The 20,109-nt window shown below is 40.7% G+C and overlaps 1 protein-coding gene across 5 annotated transcripts in view; it reads left to right on the forward strand.

Annotated features, from left to right (window-relative positions):
* trio (trio Rho guanine nucleotide exchange factor) overlaps nucleotides 1-20,109 on the forward strand; it is a 341,131-nt gene extending 321,022 nt beyond the window's left edge. For 3 of the 5 annotated variants that reach the window (XM_033048380.1, XM_033048401.1, XM_033048393.1), the window contains 6 exons: nucleotides 5,567-5,729; nucleotides 5,826-5,947; nucleotides 7,634-7,712; nucleotides 11,131-11,331; nucleotides 15,856-15,994; nucleotides 18,234-20,109. In XM_033048380.1, coding sequence (XP_032904271.1) covers nucleotides 5,567-5,729; nucleotides 5,826-5,947; nucleotides 7,634-7,712; nucleotides 11,131-11,331; nucleotides 15,856-15,994; nucleotides 18,234-18,776 — 1,247 coding nt within the window. In that variant the 3' untranslated portion in view covers nucleotides 18,777-20,109. Of the gene's footprint in view, nucleotides 1-5,566; nucleotides 5,730-5,825; nucleotides 5,948-7,633; nucleotides 7,713-11,130; nucleotides 11,332-15,855; nucleotides 15,995-18,210 lie in introns of all 5 variants that reach the window. The other 2 variants (XR_004416575.1, XM_033048411.1) reach the window with 2 other exon arrangements.

A 20,109-nucleotide genomic window follows, 5' to 3' on the forward strand; every position in this document is an offset into this window, starting at 1 on the left:
CATAAGGGGGAAAAGGTGACTAGAGGGAGAGTGGGACCTCTCAGGAATCAAAGCGGTCACCTCTGTGTGGAGCCACAGGAGATGGGCAAGGTTCGAAATGTGTATTTCTCCTCTGTGCTCGTGGGGAAAAAGCAGTTTTTATGTCTGGCTGTGGCGGCTTGGACGTAAGGAAGCTTGGATGATGAGAGAAATTGAGGCTCTGGTCAAGAGTAAAAATGAGGCATGGGGCAGGTATAATCAACTGAGATCAAATGTATCCCTGGAGATGTTTTGGGAACTGAGGAGCAAGCTGAAAAGGGAAATTGTGAGGACGAAAAGGGGACATGGGATGGCTCTGGCAGATAACATTAATCCCAAGAGATTTCAAAAGTACATAGAGGGAACAGGAATAACCAGAGAGAGAACGGGACCCCTCAGAAATCAAAGCGATCAAGCTGTGAAGCCACAGGAGACATGGGCAAGGCCTCAACAAGTATTTCTCCTCTGTTTTTACTGTGGAGAAAGACAGGAGGGTGGGGGAACATGGCAGTCAATGGAAGTGTCTTGAGAAAAGACAGTACTACAAACGAAGAGGTGCTGAAGGTCCTGACACGTATGAAGGTAGACAAATCTCCCGGTTAATGAAGGCAGAGCTGTAGACGTACATGTGGATTTCAGCAAATCATTCGACATGGTTCCGCATGGTAGGGTGCTCTGAAAGGTTGGATCGCATGGGATGCAAGGAGAGATAGCTGAATGGATACAAAATGCAGAGGGTACTGGTGGAAGGTTGTTTTTCGGACTGGAAGCCTGTGATCAGTGGTGTGCCTCAGGGTTCGGTGCTGGGCCCATTGCTGTTTGTCATCTCTATCATTGATTTGGATAAGAACATACATGGCATAATTAGAAAATTTGCAGGTGACACCAAAGTGGGTGGTATTGTCGATAGTGAAGATAGGTGTCAAAAATTGTAACAGAATCTTGACCAATTGGGTTGAGGACTGAGGAATGGTTGTTGGAGTTTAATACGGAGAAATGAGAAGTGTTGCATTTCGGGAAGTCTAACATTGGCAGGACCTACACAGTGAATGGTGGGGTGTTGGGGAGTGTTGTAGAGCAGAGTGATCTAGGAGGGCAGGTACATAATTTCTTAAAAGTGCATCACAGGTAGAGAGGGTGATCTAAAATCATTTTGGCACTTTAACTTTCATCCGTCCAGAGCTGCCAACATTGGGCGAGTTGGGAGTGAGAAATTGCGAGAGACCAAGCCCGAGTGAGCATAGTGACCGGGGGGGGGGGGGGGGGGGGGGGGGGGGGGGAGGGTGTGGGAGGAGGGTGTCCCCCCTCCCATTGGTACAGAACTTTTGCATTTTTCAGCTTGAAATTGTGCAATATGGTGCATACTGCAGCGAGTCTTTTAATATGCAATATATATGCTTTAAATTGGATTAGCTATGAATAAGGTTAAACTAAATTACATTCCACAGTAGAGCCCAGGCTCTGATCAACACGTGCAGCACATGAATGATCTTAGTGTATTCATGAATGGAAATCAGGTTATAATCAAACACTTGGCCTGTGTAGACCAAACTGGGTCTCACTGCACACCTGGTACGACTCCTGGCCCTGACACCAGTTGCATACCTTCTTTCATTCCTGTCCCTGAGTCCAGCCTTACACCAGGCCCCCTATTCTACCCTGATCATAGCTGCTTACCTGCTTAGGTTTCCAGTGCTGAACACTCCCCTGGTCCCAGCTTTGACTGCACACCTAGTACTATTCCAGACCGTGACTCTGGATGCTCACTTGGCCTTGCTCCTGGCCCCTCTGCACTGACAATATATCTGGCCCACACATAAAGCCCCATATCTGACCCGCTGGACTTAACCTATTACGTTCAAGTCCACAGGTGCTTATCTAATGCATTAATCTTTTATGGGGCACTTCACAGACCAAATTATGGATAACAAAATTTGCTACATCCATTGGCTTCCTTGTTATCTAACATGCTAGTTATTTTGTCAAAGAAGTAATCAATTGGTTGAACACAATTTCTCATCCATAAAATTATACCCATTCAGCTATATGTATTATGTTACCATTTCTTTCATTTTCATAACAAACTGTCCTAAAGTCATTTTCACCCCCAATATTTTCAGTATTTTGCTGTCTTCCTCTCAGCTGGGACTTTTGTGAAATGCAAAGTCCAATAACTATATATTTAAGCAATATTATGCAATTTAATGTGTTGAGGGTACATAATATTTTCTGTGGTATTCATAACACAACAATGATAAAAAGATCTTTGTTTTGATTGCACCTACCAACATGTATACATTATTACATGACAGTTAATATGTACCGAGCGCAAATTTTTGTTCCAATGCCAATTGGAACAATCCCCATTCCCAATTACTTTTACATTGAAGTGATTGAAATCCAGGTGAAGTTTAAATGGCATCATAAACGTAAAACCTCCGGAATGGATGATATTCATTACGTGGTTGGTTGGGGTCAGTATCAGCACAATTACTGTACTAAACTTCAGATGTCCTGGTTCAAGCTAAAACTAAAGACAAATAATAATCTCCTCACACATTCCCCTGCAAGTATCTCTGTCACTCCTTTAAAATATGCCCCTTCTTTGAACAAGCTCTTAAATATCGCATCTGAATCAGTTTCCATCTGATTACACTCCTTGAGGATGTTCATCTGCGTGTTCAATTAATAAAACAACGAGATTTGGGACATTTCTATTCAACCTGTCAAAGGAATTGAAGGGGGGTTTAGAGATAGTCAGTGAGGTAAACAAACATAATAATTGAGTGGCAAATGACAATAGTGCTACCTTCCCAATATTTAACTGAAGGAAATAATGGGTTATCGGGGCTGTATGTTGTGACAGACAGCCTGACACCTTGCCTGTCATTTTAATATTACACTTATACCATCCCCCTGGATATTCCACATTAATAAATTAAGGTTTTGTCAACTAATTACAAATCAGGCTAATTACAAATCAATAACATTAGCCAACTCCGAAACATGAAGCGCTGAGCATTGGGATCCAGACATCAGCGACAACTGGCCTCAGTTCCCCGCTCACATCTGGCAGTGTTCTCCGTCTGAACCAGGGGCCGCGGAGCATTTCTGAAAGTGGGGAGTCTGAGCGATCACTGATCACTGGCCTTGGGGGTACCCGGTGAGGGAGTGGAGAAGGGGTGTGGAAGTAGGGTGTCCCCCCTCTCAGGGTAGGGACGTTTTGAAATTTGATGTATTAAAATCATGTTTTAGTGCATTGTAGGTATGATTTCAATGTTTTTTGTATGAAGTATTTTTAAGCGGTAACTATTTAAGGGGTAACTTTTTCCACACAAAGAGTGGTGGGTGTATGGAACAAGCTGCCAGAGGAGGTAGTTGAGGCAGGTACGATCCCAACATTTAAGAAACAGTTAGACTGATACATGGATAGGACAGGTTTGGAAGTATGGACCAAAAGCAGGTAGGGTAGCTGGGACATGTTGGCGGGTGTGGACAAGTTGCACCGAAGGGCCTGTTTTCACACTGTATCACTCTATGACTACATTATACCTCCACCATGCATGAATGCTTCAAAATCAAGTGATCGAGTTTTATTGCCATCTACTCAAGCATAGAAACATAGAAAATAGGTGCAGGAATAGGCCATCGGCCCTTCGAGCCAGCACTGCCATTCAATATGATCATAGCTATTCATCTAAAATCAGTACCTCTTTCCTGTTTTTTCCCCATATCCCTTGATTTTGTTAGTCCCCAGAACTAAATGTAACTCTCTCTTGAAAACATCCAGTGAATTGGCCTGCACTGCCTTCTGTGGCAGAGAATGCCACAGATTCACAACTCTCTGCGTGAAGAAGGTTTGTCCTCATCTCAGTCTTACTGGCCTACCCATTATTCTTAAACTGTGACCTCTGGTTCTGAACTCCCCCAACATCAGGAACATTTTTCCTGCAGTTACAATAAGTGAAAATCTAGCAGGCAAGCAGGATGCTTTCACCATTTGAAGTCCACTATCTTCCACCGTATCTACCCAGTGCTTGGTACTTACTTCCAGCAACCACTGGTTGTCCTCCAGGATGCACCGAGCCGCAGCCTGAACCATGCCAGTCACCTGGGCGAATTTGGCACAGAGACTCTCACGGCAGCGGCGCAATGCTTCCGACGCCTACGATGGCCCGGGACTCTTGCACTGAGGCTGCTCCATGGCTGGAGCTACAGTGAGCGACTCGCCAGCCTGGCAAACACTCGCCAGCCCCGCCCCCCGTACGCATCTGTCCCAGCCGCTGCTTCTGCTCCCAACACACATGGCCCATGCAGTTGATATGAGTTTTGAAATTTTCGTTGATCACAGAAGTTCTCACGGCAGTGCATGAGAAATTTGTGATCAGCGTGAGAATTTGGCGAAATGCGTGATTCTCACGCTCAATGCATGAGAGTTGGCAGCCCTGCCTCTCTATCCTCCTCTCTCCCTCCTCTCTCTTTCCACCCCCCTCTCTCCCCCCCCTCTCCCCCCTCTCTCTCCCCCCTCTCTCTCTCCCTCCACCTCTCTTTCTCTCCCCTCTCTCTCTCCCTCCCACCTCACTCTCCTCCCTCTCTCTCCCCTCTCTCACTCTCCCCCCTCTCTTCCGCTCTCTCCTCTCACGCCCCCCCTCTCTATCTCTCCCCTCCCCCTCTCTCTCCCCTCTCCTTCTGTCCCTTCCTCTCTCTCCTCTCACCCCCCTCTCTCTCACCTCTCTCACTCCCCTTCCCTCTCTCTTCTCTCTCCCTCTCTCTCACCTCTCTTCCCCTCTCTCTCCCCCCTCTCTCCCCCCTCTCTCTTGATCAGGATATTCTTATCAAGGATAACTCCTACAATTCCCGACTTTGGTAACCAACTGTGAGAGATTGGGCCTCACTTTTACACTTGCTGGAATTTTGCAACTTCTCACAGTACTTTACAGAGACTGCAGATACTGGGGCAACTCAGCAGATTCCCCTCGTATCTGTGAGGGGAAGATAATTGTTGACTTTTGGGGATGAACCACTGATGCAGTGTTTCAATACAAAATGTCAACAAAATAATTGGGAATTCTGCTCTTTGTTATTTTGTCTTGAAATCAGCTCTCAGCAAAGCATCACCCTGATTTTTGCCATTCTGAATATTGGCAAATTTGGAATATTTTAGAATGTCATTTTCCATTAAAACAGATCAGATTTTTATTTTCTCTGAAGCTCATGAATATTTTGAAATTTGCCCAGGAGAACATTAAAGGATGTCTTTGAACTTTGAAAAGTTGAAGTAATTTTATTGGACTAGGTGAATCACGGATTAAGAAAAATAAGCACAAAATTTTAATTGAGACTAAGATCAGATTAGCCTTGTTAAACTATGAAGCAGGCTATTCATGTGAATTCCTCCTACTTTTGTCTGTCATATTTGTATTATTCCTGCTGCCCTGAACTTTGACTCTTATTCTTTTGAGATATTTAACATGGAAAGCATAGTGTAAAGTACTTGGGTCATTCTTGCAACCAGGCCTAATTTTGTAAATTACCCCTTTCCCTCCAGTTCCCCCGGAGTTCATCAACCCACTGACAGATGTATCCTGTGAGATTGGGGAGACGGTTACTCTGAAATGCAAAGTCTGCGGTCGTCCTAAAGCTACAATAACGTGGAAGGCCCCAGACAACAGCACCATGAGCAATGAAGGTCGTAACAGTATTATGTACAGGTAAGGGACAGTTTTCTGTTACGAGAAACTGATTTATGTTTTTCAGGATAATGCCTCAACTAATGTGTTAATTCTGTTGCACAATTGTGATTACAGTGATTCTGGTGAAGCTACCCTTAAAATACTGAATGTGACCACTGATGATGATGGCACTTACACCTGTGTAGCTGTAAATGATGTGGGGTCAGCCTCATCTTCTGCAATTCTGCGAGTTCTAGGTGAGGGTTTTGACATTTTACATTGATGCTGTAAGAAAGTATTTAAATTATTCTGCATTATGATTTTCTGGCATTTGTTACTATGTTTTTAGAAGACTGCTTTGGAAAGTGTGTTTTAATAGCTTTCTCCAGGAATTATCCCAAACATTATAGTGTCATGGACATTGTATCTGTTGTTTAGTGTTTAACTGAACGGGGAGAATTTTGAGCAGGGCCGAAGAGCAGGGAAAATGATAAACATTTAAATGACAAACATTAAGAATATTTGTGTATCAAAATGTGTCTGTTTAATGTACTGCTCCAGAAGCAATCAAATATAAATTCCTGCAAAGACCCTACAGTAGTTCCAATGTGGTCTCCTGTTAACCCACCTTCCCTTTACTGATATGACAATAATATTGGGAGACTGGTGGTATCGTGGTCAATAATCAGGCCAATAATGTAACGGACACCATTCAGATTCTCCATGACCATTTCAGAAAATGAAGTAAATCTGTAAATGGAGCCTAATATTCATTAGTGTGACAGTACAGCCCCAGATGGGTGAAAACATCCATTGGTTTGTTAATGCTCATGGGGAAGATGGCTGCCATCTCTGCTAGTCTAGCCTTGATGTGATTCCAATCTCATAACAACAGTCCTGACCCATAACCACTTGCTATATAGCCGAGTGAGCCAGAACATATCAACATAACCCTTGCCAGAAATACCCGTGGCCCGAGAATAAATAAAAGCGTTAAAAAATACAGTATTCGATCTTTAGTTGATAATCAATATAATAAATAGTGATGACTATGTATGTGGACCTTCATTATAAGACAATTAACACACGACTAAAGATGCCTTACTGCAATTATATAGTGCCTTTGTGAAATTGCACGAGTATTGTGTACTCCATATCAGAAAATGGATATACTTGCCTGGGTTAAAATTCACCAAACAGGTTTCAAGGATGGCTAATTTGCTATATAATGAGAAACTAAATAAGACTAGATGTGCACTTTCCAAAGTTTAACAGAATAACATGATATTTAATTGAAACTTCCAAACTCCTTACAATCTGAATGCATGGAAAATGTTTCCTTTGAGTGTGGGATCATAATCTCAGAATAGGGGAAGGCTGTTTAAGATTAAAATGAGGATACATTTCTTCACTGACCAGGGATCAAGTTGACATCTTGTGATGAGCAGAGAATGAAGTTAAAACTCAGGCAATGTTTTGGACAGTCGGGATAATTTAAAGGGTAACTTTGGAGGGCCAGATACTGAAAAGACAAGGTGAATGAAGAAATATGAAGATAAGGAAGGTGAATGTAGGGAAATTGGAACTATTTGCTCATGTAGGACTTGACGCTGACACAGTGAGTTGAATGACATGCTTTATTGGTGAAACATTCATGTAATCTGAGATCATTTTACAAATAATAGTAATTAATTATTCTCCCTTAAACCCACAATAGATCTCTCCCACAAGTTTGATGTTTACTTTTCCACTATCCATGAAATATTCTATGTTATTATAAATTTATATTTCCCTGTATTCCTGCAGTCAACAGGACTTCAGTTTCACCTTTCTAGCCAGTATCTTATCAAACCTTGCTGCTATTGTGTAGATAATCTGTTCTGCACAGATTTCTTATATCCTCATGATTAACAGTAAATTATATTATTTTTTTCATTTCTTAGCACCAAGAAGTGATGGAAGAAGAGTCATCTGGAAGGATAACTTTGATTCCGTTTACACGGAAATAGCTGAAATTGGCAGGTAATCTTTCCACTCATCATTCCCATTAATTTTAGATTCTCCTTTGGCGATTCTTCACCCATTCTCTTATTTTCCAACAGTTTTTGAAAGGTCTCATTTTCTCACATGAGATGCTTCTTTCGTTTTTGGTAAACACTCTTTGTGATGCTTATGTTCAAATTGAATTAGTGTCTAATCATATGTAGTAAGTATTGGGAAATTAATGGAAACACAAGACTCTGCAGATGCTGTCATCTGGAGCAAAAACAAATATCTGGAAGAATTCAGTTGGTCAGGCAGAATATGAGGAAACAAAGTGACAGTCAATGTTTCAGGTTGTGATCCTGCATCAAGTCCAAGTCCAAGTGAGTTTATTGTCATGTGTCCCTGATAGGACAATGAAATTCTTGCTTTGCTTCAACACAACAGAACATAGTAGGCATTGACTACAAAACAGATCAGTGTGTCCATATACCATTATATACACACATGAATAAATAAACTGATAAAGTGCAAATAACAGATAATGGGCTCTTAATGTTCAGAGTTTTGTCCGAGCCAAGTTTAATAGCCTGATGGCTGTGGGGAAGTAGCTATTCCTGAACCTGGTCGTTGCAGTCTTTAGGCTCCTGTACCTTCTACCTGAAAGTAGCAGGGAGATGAGTGTGTGGCCAGGATGGTGTGGGCCCTTGATGATACTGCCAGCATTTTTGAGGCAGCGACTGCGATTGAAGGTTTTGTGGCCAAGTTTGCGGATGATATGAAAATAGGTGGAAGGGCAGGTAGTGAGAAAGCAGGGACTCTGCAGAAGGACTTGAACTGGTTGGGAGAGTGGGCAGAGAAGTTGCAGATGGAATATAGTGTAGAAAAGTGTGGAGTCATGCATTTTGGCAGTAGGAATATAGACGTAGACTGTCTTCTAAATGGGGAGAGAAATCGGAGGTGCAAAGGGACTTGGGAGTGCTGGTGCAGGATTCCCAAAAAGTTAATCGGTAGTAAAGAAAGCAAACTCAATGCGAGCATATATTTCAAGAGGGCTTGTATACATAAAAGGGGTGTAATGCTGAGGCTCTATAAGGTGCTGGTAAGGCCGCATTTGGAATATTGTGAGCAATTTTGGGCATCATATCTGAGGAAGGATGTGCTGGCTCTGGAGAGGGTCCAGAGGATGTTTACAAGAATGATTCCAGGAATGAGTAGGTTAACCAGAAATTAGCGTTTTTCGGCACTTGGCCTGTACTGGCTGGAGTTTAGAAGAATGAGGGAGGACCTCATTGAAACATACAGAATAGTGAAAGGCTTGGATAGAGTGGATGTGGGGAGGATGGTTCCATTAGTGGGAGATTCTAGAACTAGAGGTCATAGCCTCAGAATTAAAGGACATTCAGAATAGTGAAAGACTTGGATGGAGTGGATGTGGAGAGGATGTTTCCACTAGTGGGTGAGTAGGACTAGAGGTAAAGGTCCAGAATTAAAGGACGTTCTTTTAGGAAGGAGACGAGGAGAAATTTATTTAGTCTGACGATGATGATTCTGAGGAATTCTTTGCCACAGAAGGTTGTGGAGGCTAAGTCAGTGGATATTGTTAAGGCAGAGATAGATAGCAGAGGCTGAAGGGCCCATTTCCATGCTGGATCTCTAAAATGTTATCAACCATTTCTTTGAGTTCAGACAAATAGTTGATTGAATGATCAGTTGTATTATTGTTAGAGTAGCAAAGAATAGCCAGGTGGTAGGAATTTAAATTAATAGTATGTCACAATGCTAAATTATATAAACCTGTCTATTCAATGTAATGGAATAAACAATCATTCCTGGCCTTTTTCAAGATTTACAGTTCTATTGAAAATATTGTAAGACAGAGAGTTAGTTATTGAACATAAATTCCACTATATAATTCTTCCTGGTTTTATTGATATTGAGCGAGAGGTTATTATGGCAGCGCTGAACCAGGTGTTCTATCTCCCTCCTGCATCTTGACTCATCACTTCCTGAGATGAGTGACCATTTTCTCGGGCAAAACCAAGATGCAATAGTTGAGATTTTTTAATTAGATTCTGGTAATGGCAGGGTTGTGAATTGTTTCCAATATTGTTCTACCGAAAATAGACACAAAATGCTGGGGTAACTCAGCATCTCTAGAGAGAAGGAATGGGTGACATTTCAGGTCAAGACCTTTCTTCCATTCCTTCTTCCATTATTGCTCTGGTTTGTTCGAACTTACTTCCTAAAGTTACATAAATACTTGCATATATATTACAGCTTGTATGTGCAAATTCCCAAGTGCTAAATCTGTTACGTGTGTAGTGGAATCACTTATGGGCCTGTTCCACTTAGGCGACTTTTTAGGCGACTGCAGGAGTCTTTGCAGTCGCCACATGTTCGCGAGTGGTTGCCGGAAAATCGTGAGGAGTTCCCACATTCCAGGAACTAGTCGTGGCCTCATAATGGTCGCCGTGAATTTTTCAACATGTTGAAAAATTAGCGGCGACTAGAATGAAGCCGCCATGGAGAGTAGCGAGAATTCTCGAGCCGTAGGTGGGTCGCCAGGAGGTCCTAGTGGGTTGCCAGGAGGTCGAAGGTTCTCTTAGGTTCTCGTAGGCTGTAGCCGGTGCTGACCAGTGAATTTCATTGGCTCATTGGGGGAAAAAAACATAAGCAGTAGTTTTCAGAACCAAGGATAACCGTAATGTTAAATGTCCGCCGAACTTCACAGCCGTGTATCTCTGGCTTCTTAAATGTTGTCTGGCTTCTTAACAGTTGTCTCCACTCATTCTCCCCCCCCCCTTCTCTCTCCCCCCCCCCTCTTTTAAAGGACTTATCGTACACTGTGCTAGCCATCTTAATTACAGCGCCAACCTTCCTGTTCATCGCGGTGTGTGTCTATATCACCTTGGCTTTGCACCATGTGAATTTCAGACAGCACTCCCCCCGCTTGCCCTGGCCCCCGCCTTTGCGATGTGTTTGTGTGTGTGTTCTCCACTTTGACAGTCGCCGTTCCAGTTGCCATTTTTTCAGGCAACTGCTGGCAACTTGACAGTCGCCGGCAGACGCCTGAAAAATCGCCTAAGTGGGACAGGCCCATTAGTTGTGCATTTCAAGATCACCCATTATCAATGTGATCGATTATTGATCAGAATGGCATGACAGTTTATAACAATTTCCTATAATTCTTTGAATTAATTCTAATTTAAACCAGAACAATGGGAAGACAGAGTCAAGATTTAAATTATCATTCAAAATTGGTCAGTATGGTTCCACTCAAAATTGAACTAATTGAGCAAAATATGAACCAAGTGTCATATTGGTGCGTGGCTTGTGTCTTGGATTGGAATTAGCACACACCATCTCTTTCTGGTTTTATTTACCCTAAAAAAGTGCACATTTAAAAAATAGCTAATGATATACAGACGTTTAAAATATTTTTTTTAAACTTCAGGGGACGATTTTCTGTGGTTAAAAGATGCGACCAAAAAGGAACTAAGCAGGAGATTGCTGCAAAATTCATCAACAAAAAAATGATGAAACGGGACCAGGTTATTCATGAACTTGGAATCATGCACAATCTCCAGCATCCCCAGCTCATTAGTCTTCTGGATATCTTTGAAACTTCATCCAATTACATCATCATTCTAGAACTGTAAGTAATGATTATCATAATTTTATTGTGTCTTTGTTCACTATTTTATTTGAAAACGTCATAGAGTCATACAGCATGGAAACAGCCCCTTCGGCCAACATGCCCATGCTGACCAAGATGCCCCATCTACACTCGTCCCATGTTGTTTGGCCCATATCCATCTAAACCTTTCCTATTCTCATACTTGTCCAGATATCTTTTAAATGTTGTTATAGTCCCTGCTTCAACTACTTCCTCCAGCAGCTCACCCCATATACCCACCATCCTCTGTGTGGAAAACTTTGCCCTCTGGTTACTATAAAATCTTTCTGCTCTCACCTTAAACCTATGTTCGTGATTCTCCTCCTCTGAGATAAAATGCATTCACCTATATATACCCCTCATGATCATATACGCCTCTATCTGCCACGTACAAAAACATGCTGACTACCCCTAATCAGCTCCTCTCTATTCAAATATCTTATCCCTTAGAATCCTCTCTAGTATTTGCCTAACATAGATGCTTAGCTCACTGTTTTATAGTTCCCAGGCTTTTCCTTGCAGCCCTTCTGAAATAAAAGCACAACATTATCCACCTTCTGCTTTTCCAGCACCTCACCTGTGTCTGATGATGATTCATATATCTCAGTCAAGGCCTGCAATTCCTTGTCTTACTTTCTCAGAAATACTGTGCTTTATGTAAGACTATATCTAGCTCCTTAATGGAAAAAGTTAGCAAACCCTATTGACAAAGATTTTAAACACCAAATCTATAACCTTTTAAATAACGTTTTCTGCGATGTGGTTTTGCCATTGGCAAACCCACACGAATGACCATAACACAACACAATCTTTCTGCATGGGATTTTTTCATTACTTTATGCCTTACAAAACAAGTAATTTCACATGTACTCGCAGCTTTTGCTGTTCACAGTTGAGTGTTTCGACGAGTTAAAAAAAACAAACCATTAATTTAGCTGGCGTTTGGTACAATGTCATCAATATATTTTCACTTTTTAAGTTGATGTGTCTCTGTGATTGATACTTAGTGCCAGGTAACAGTTAGTGGATGGTGCAGTATGCTTTATGGTATAGTGCAAGAGCAATCCAAATAGAAAGAAAGAAAACAAGACAATATTTTGCATTGCCATTTAAACCACATTGCTAAACACTCATTTTAAATGTCATTTTCTACTTTAATAAAAGATAATTTCATGATTCCAAGGATAGAATACTGTTTTATATAGTTTTTAAGTATATTAAATATTAATTTAATATATTAATTTTATATATTGCATATATTAAATAATAATTTAATAGCTACCAACTTTCGGACATGTTGTTTTGTTTGAAGACACAATGATGAACTAAATATAAGGATTTAATTTCTGTGTTACTGTTGTGTTGTAAAATAAATTGGAGGTTTACAGTGAGGGCAGGTTATTTACCATTTCACTTTTTTCTGCTGTACATTACCATAGAAATATGGCCCCTTGGGCATGCTTCACTATTCAGTAAGTTCATGTTGATCTTGATGTTTGCTCCAAGTTCTGCCTATTCCCATCACCTAAATGAAAACCATCTGCCTAGACCTTAAATATATTCACTGACTGCTCCCCCACAGCTCTCTGGGGTACAGAATTCCTAAGATTCATGTCTGAGAGTAGAGATTCCTCCTCCATCTTAAATGGGAAAACCTTTATTCTGAAATATTCGCAAGCATATGTGGTTGGCAACAATGCAATGCATCAGTGCTATGAAGGACAAATAGCTTAACTAGATTGGAATAGCCTTACATAAATTGATGCTAGACTTGCAGGAGTTGGTGAATCATAGGATCCAACATCTGTGGGAGCATGGAAACACAAGAAACTGCAGATGCTGGATCTTAAGCAAAACACAAAATGTTGGAGTAATTCAGTGGGTCAGGCAACCTCAGTGGAGGGAATGGACAGTCAATGTTCCCACTCCCACCCTTTTTTCCAGATTTCTCCCCCTACTCTTACTACATTCAGTACAAAGAAGTGTCCTGAATGTCTGTTAAAATGTCTGTCAACCTCCTTATTGAATATATTCTCCTCAACTCTGTGGGATCAAGAATTCCCAAGATTCATAACACAGAGCAAAATAATTTGTCTTTTAATTTCATTTGAAATGGGCAACCCTTATTCTGAAACTAATCCCTATTTCTACTTTGGAGGAAATATCCTCTCAGTTTGCACCTGGTCAATCCCACTCAGATCTGTAATGGGTCGAGTCATACACACATCAAGATACAACACATGTTTATTATAGTCCACTTACAGCATTGGTCTGCAGGATATTACAGTGCCTAGCAGCTACTCAGACTGAATTACGTAGGCAAGCTCTTGGTAATATAAATCGCATATTAGGCGGAGCAACTACTAACAAGCACTACAATTGGTTAGTAGGAAATAACCAATCTACAGATCCTTCTATGTTTCAGTACGATCTTCAACATTCCATGAAGATATGCCTAATCTGCTCAACCTTTCATCACATGTCGATTCCTTCATCTCACGCATCAATTTACTAACTCCAATGCAAGGGCATACTTCCTTCAATATGGAAACCAAAACTATGTGCAATACTCCGTGCGGTCTCACCAGCATCTTGAAAAGTTACATCAAAGCATCTTTTACACTCCATCCCCCCTGCAATAAATGCCAGTGCTACATTAATTCCTAATGACATGCTGCACCTGTCTGTGAACTTAAGTTTCAAGTTTCTTTGTCAGAAGAATATCTTTTGTTTTGTAATTCAGATTTCCAGCATCTGCAGTTATTTTTTTTAAATTTTCGTTTATTGCAGGCTTGCTTTGGTGTTTCATGCACTTGAATCTCCAGATTCCTTGGTACCTCCACATTTGTCACCTTAATTTTTTTGAAGTAATAATTTGTTTCATTCTTCCTATAAAGTAACTAATCTTACATTTTCCCATATTATAGTCGACAAACTTTTCGCAACTCACTTTACCTTTGTACTCAGAACTTGCCAACTTGCCCAGTTTTATTATCATCAGTATATTTGATTGCAGTACACATAATCCTTAATGCCGATAATACATAATTGCAGTCTCAGCACTGACTGCTGTTACATCCTGCTAATTACTAATCGCTAATCTGAAAATGACCCATTTATCTGGACTGTCAAATGTTAGTTCACCAATCAAAGAACACTGAAACATTTGTCAAACATAAATTTATAAAATCATTAAATTTACTTGACTTTCTTATGATTTTCTAAATGTTCTGCTATTACCTTCTAAATAATGGATTCCAGCGATACCTCAATTCTCAAATTGGTAACCTCTAACTAACCCCCCAACACTCTTCCCCCCCCCCCCCCCCCCCCCACACACACACACACACACACACACCCCTCCCTTTCTGCCCCACCTAGGCTCCCACCTATTTTGCCCCTCCCCTCCACTAGTTTCCTCCCTCTGGCTTCACAATTCACAACTCTTCAATCCTCTTAAACCTTCTGCTTTTATCTCTGACCTTTGTTACAACCATCCTATCCAAAATCCCATTGCTTGTGTCACCCTATTGCTTTGTCCCGTCTCTCCCCTCTTCCAGCTCTCCCCCCAACAATCAGTCTGAAGAAGGGTCACGACTCAAAATATCTCCTATCCATGTACTCCAGAGATACTGCCTGACCTGCTGAGTTACTACAGCACTTTGTGTCCTTTTCTGTATTAACCTGCAAATAACCATCTGCAATTCCTTGTTTCTAGTTTCAGGCAGAGGTTTCTTATCCTTGCACAAAATTTGAAATGTTACCTTTATGATCACTCTTTTCTCTAACATCCTTTACATTGAATTGTTTTGTTAACTAATCTCATTACAATACACCAGATCTGAAGTAGTTCCCTGGTTGGTTCTTCAATTTATTACTAAGAAATTACCCAAATATGCCGTAAAAATGATCTCACGGTGATCCTTGCCAATCTACTTAATAATTAAAATTGCTTGTGAATTTTGCAGTATCTCATTCAAGCCCCCCTTATTTCTTGATTTATACTCAGTCGAACAGTATAGCTACGATTGGTGTCCTATATTCAGATTCAGATTCAATTTTAATTGTCATTGTCAGTGTACAGTACAGAGACAACAAAATGCATTTAGCATCTCCCTGGAAGAGCGACATAGCAAATGATTTGAATAAATAATAATAAGTGTCCGGGGGGGGGGGGGGGGGGTGATTGGCAGTCACCGAGGTATATGCGACTCCCATCAGTGACTTCATATTATTATTATTTCTTATCTCTATTCTGTTTGGAGAAACTGTTGTCACTCAAGGCAGCCATAATGTGATGGAAGGAGTCACCCATCCACTTACAGATAAGTGTTTTCTTCTGCAATTGGACAAATTTCATCAAAGTCCATTTGCTCTCCATTGAAGAGTTTTCTGTAAAGGTCTGAAAATATAACTTAAATGAGCGTACTTTGAACAAAATACTCAATCGTTATTACTGTGGAGCTGAGATCAAGATTAACACTGATTGACACTTTTTTTCAGAGCAGACCAAGGTTGTCTTCTCAACTATATAATAGAGTGGGGAAATCTAACTGAGGAGAAGGTGGCATCATATCTCAGAGAGACTCTTGAAGCTGTACAGTATCTACATAACTGCAGAACAGCTCACCTGGATATAAAGGTTGGTGACATCAACTCACACATATAGCTCAGCAATATTCATATTTCAGGAAAAGATTGGTACATTGCCACTGATCATACTGTTAGTTATTAATGTTACATCTCATTTACATAGAAACAGAAAATAGGTGCAGGAGTAGGCCATTCGGCCCTTCGAGCCTGCATATTTATAATATGATTGAATTACAATCCATATGTCTGTATAGTAGTGTATGGCACTTTAGACTTCCAGTACTTGGTTTTGTGGATATATAGCAACATTTTCTACTTCCAGTTTCCACCATATGGGAAACAACGAAGTGACAGCTAGGTCGTCTGTATTCTCTATATTCATTTCTCGGGATCGGGGCCAATATTTATTGTCTGTCCTAATTGCCCTTGCAAAGATGTTGGTTTGCTGCCATTTTGATCCGTTACTGTCATCTAGTGAATGTACTCTCACAGTGCTATTGGGAATAGAATTTCAGGATTTTAGATCCAATGATAATAATTTCCAAATTAGTGTGGCATGCTACTTGGAGGGGAACTTGTAGCTGCCTGTGTTCCCTTGTGCCTGCTGCCCATGTCTTTTCTGGTCATAGAAGTCATGAGTTTGGGAAGACTGAATGAATAGCAGTGCAGGAGATTAGGGTTACTTTTCTAACCCTTGTAAGAAGAGCCTGTCCCACAGCGGGGACTTAATTTGCGAGTTTAGAAGAGTTTGCCCTTGACTCATACTTGCAGCATGGTCGACACGTGGTTCTAGGAGGTCTATGTAACTCTCCTTCAAGCTCGAGAGTATCCCCGCATACTCGAGGCCTCAGTATGGTTGAGGCGGTTTTTTTAGCATGCTGAAAATAGGTCGCCATGGAAAAATCAATATTTTTGTTACTCGTAGGTTTGGTCGAAGTAGGTCGGCATGTTATTCGTAGATAATCGAAGGTAATCGAAGATAGTCGTAGATAGTGTTAGTATAGTCGAAGGTGGCATCTTCACTCTCCACTATTCGGTGTCCAATTTTCCCGAAGCTAGTTGAAGCTAGTCTTCAACATAGTCAAAGGAGGTCGAAGGAGCTCTTCTACATAGTCAAAGGTGGTCTTCTACATATTCGTAGGAGGTTCTCTACATAGTCGAAGGAGGTCGTAGGAGGTGTTCTACTTCGGCGATACATCACGACCATGGCACTTTTTTAAACTATCGTAAACTCTTCTAAACTCGCAAATTAGGTCCCCACAGTGGGACAAGCTCTTTAGGGTATTTAATGATCACGCAGGAGCAGTCTCTGTTAAGAGTATTTTGGGGAGAGAGGATGCCACATGTCTGAGTCCTCTCCAATGCCGAGATGGTGTAATAAGTGTATTGAAGCAGGGAAGTGGAGAATGCCCTTCAAAAACAAACATCTATATTTCATATTCTAATTGTCAAGGTTTTCAACATAATTGAAAATATAATATGGTTTATTCCAAGCAAGTGAGCTAGGTTTGATTTTGTCGTGAAAGTAAAGATGAGGTAAATAGCACACACCATCATCAGAAAGAAACTAATGCAAGATTAGAAGTGAACATCTGTATGTTGGTGTCAAGAGATGCATTGATCTTCCATATGATGCAAGATAAAGCTGCCCGGCTCACCATTCAAACTTTCTGAATAATGTGATGTTTAGTTTAGTTTAATGGCTAAAGGGATCTGGGGGTATGGAGAGAAGGCAGGTACAGGATACTGAGTTGAATGATCAGCCATGATCATATTGAATGGCGGTGCAGGCTCGAAGGGCCGAATGGCCTACTCCTGCACCTATTTTCTATGTTTCTATGTTAATAGTTTAGTTTAGAGATTGAGTGCAGAAACAGGTCCTTTGGCCCACCGAGTCCACACCAACCAGCGTTCATCCCATACACGAGCACTATCCGACACATGAGGGACAATTTACAATTTTACTGAAGCCAATTAGCCGACAAACCTGGAGTGTGGGAGGAAACCGGAGCACAAGGAGAAAACCCACACAGGTTACGGGGAGAACATACCAACTTCATACAGGCAGCACCAGTAGTCAGGGTCGAACCCAGGTCTCTGACCTTGTAAGGCTGCAACTCAACTGTTCTGCCACCATGCCGCTCCATAGTATAGTTTGAGATTTAAATTATATTTTGTTAGTTAATAATGAAATCATTTTCTGAAATATTTGTACTTATGAGATTAATTATTTGATGAATAATGAGCTTTTCTATTACTAATCAGCTCTATATTTCCGTCATTTAAAGCCAGAAAATGTGCTCGTGGACCTCAGCAGGGCCAAGCCACTCATCAAGCTTGCTGATTTTGGGGATACCGTACAGCTAACTGCAACATACTACATCCACCAGTTGCTGGGGAACCCTGAATTTGCTGCTCCAGAAATTATTTTAGGAAGTTCTGCCTGCCTGACATCAGATATATGGAGTGTTGGGGTGCTTTCCTATGTCCTTCTTAGCGGTGTGTCTCCTTTTTTGGATGAGAGTGTAGAGGAAACATGTTTGAACATTTGCCGATTGGACTTCAGCTTCCCTGATGACTACTTCAGAGGGGTTAGTCAAGCTGCCAAAGATTACGTTTGTTTCTTGCTGCAGGGAGATCCAAACAAACGCCCCTCGGCTGCAGTGTGCCTCCAGGAACCTTGGCTGCAGCCAGGTATCAACAGAAATACTGAAACTCTAAATACATCAAGACTGACTTCATTCATTGAGCGACGCAAACACCAAAATGATGTTCGGCCAGTTGGTAGCATAAAAAACGTTTTACAAAGTAGACTCGTGCCAAGGGTGTGACCCTGGAACGGAGATTTTATTGCTCATTCTCTTTCACCTGCCAATAAAGTTGGAGATGGTATTTTCAGCCAGTCAGCTGTTGACCCAAAATTAAACTGACAAAAAAATTGGCTGCTCTACTCATGTGTCATTGTGTGGTATTGCATGCCAAGAAACTTTGCACAGACAGTACTTGGGATTCAGTGCCACCAATGCAACGTAAAGCTGGTGGAGAGGACCATATAAGCTCCAGCCAACCAGCTGGATGCTCATTATTTCGACAGTATTCTTTTTCTGATTGCTGGAAACAATTTTTTGACTTGGAAAATGCAAAGAACAAATCATGATTGTTATAATGTTTAACGAAACCCACAAAATGTTTGAAACATTTAATTTTAATTACAAATTAGCCAGCAAAGATTTTTTTTTCCTCCCAATTACTGATTTTAATCAAATATGCCGCTGAATATTAAGTGATCTGGAAAATGTATGATTTTAACTTGTCATAAACCTTCCAAAGGCTTCACTAATGTATTTAAATTATAATTCCATGCATTTGGCCAGATATGGCCAAAGTTTTTACTGCTGCGACTTTAACCATGGATCTTTTGCATATGATAGAAACAAATTCTGTTGCTCTGATTATGCATAAGCCTTACTTGTATATAGACCGTAATTTGCCTTCAGTCTGTATTTTTATTGCTGGTTTGCTATTCTGGAACCCTCCCCCTGAGCCAAGCCGTAGATGCTCTTTTATTTCTGGAGGGGGGTTTGGGAGTTGCACCTGCCATTCAGATTGCAGAGCAGTTTAAGGAGGAATATGTACTGTAAATGCACTCATTGTATTTTATGTTTTAATTCATATCATGTGCAATGTTGTGGCTTTAACATTTTATGCAACTCTATGAAGACTTCTGTTGTATCTGTAATAAATATTAAAAACAAGTACTTCGTACTGCAAACTATACAGTCATTTGATTTATTTAGCAACTGGCCCTTTTACCTGATCATGAGGAGCAGTATCACAACTTAGTTGTTGTGGATTGCAAACTAATGAAGCACCAAACATAGTATTTTTAATGATATAGTATGTTTATATCAAGCATGAAACTGCTATTGTGTCTCATGAAGCAATTCTGCATGAGAAAAAAAACAAGAATTCAAAAAATGTCTTGGCACTAAAACCTCACATTTTTAGAAATGATTTATAGCCTATTCATCATTTTAAGTTTGTTCTATTTTGCATGTATATTTCTTTTGTATAATATTGATTGTTTTGCTGAATATGTATTGTAAATATTTTTCTCTGTCATTTGTTTCAATTAAATGTATGCAGTCTGTTTTTTTTTATTTA

The sequence above is a fragment of the Amblyraja radiata genome, chromosome 2, assembly GCF_010909765.2.
Source record: "Amblyraja radiata isolate CabotCenter1 chromosome 2, sAmbRad1.1.pri, whole genome shotgun sequence".
In the NCBI taxonomy this organism is placed as follows: domain Eukaryota; kingdom Metazoa; phylum Chordata; class Chondrichthyes; order Rajiformes; family Rajidae; genus Amblyraja; species Amblyraja radiata.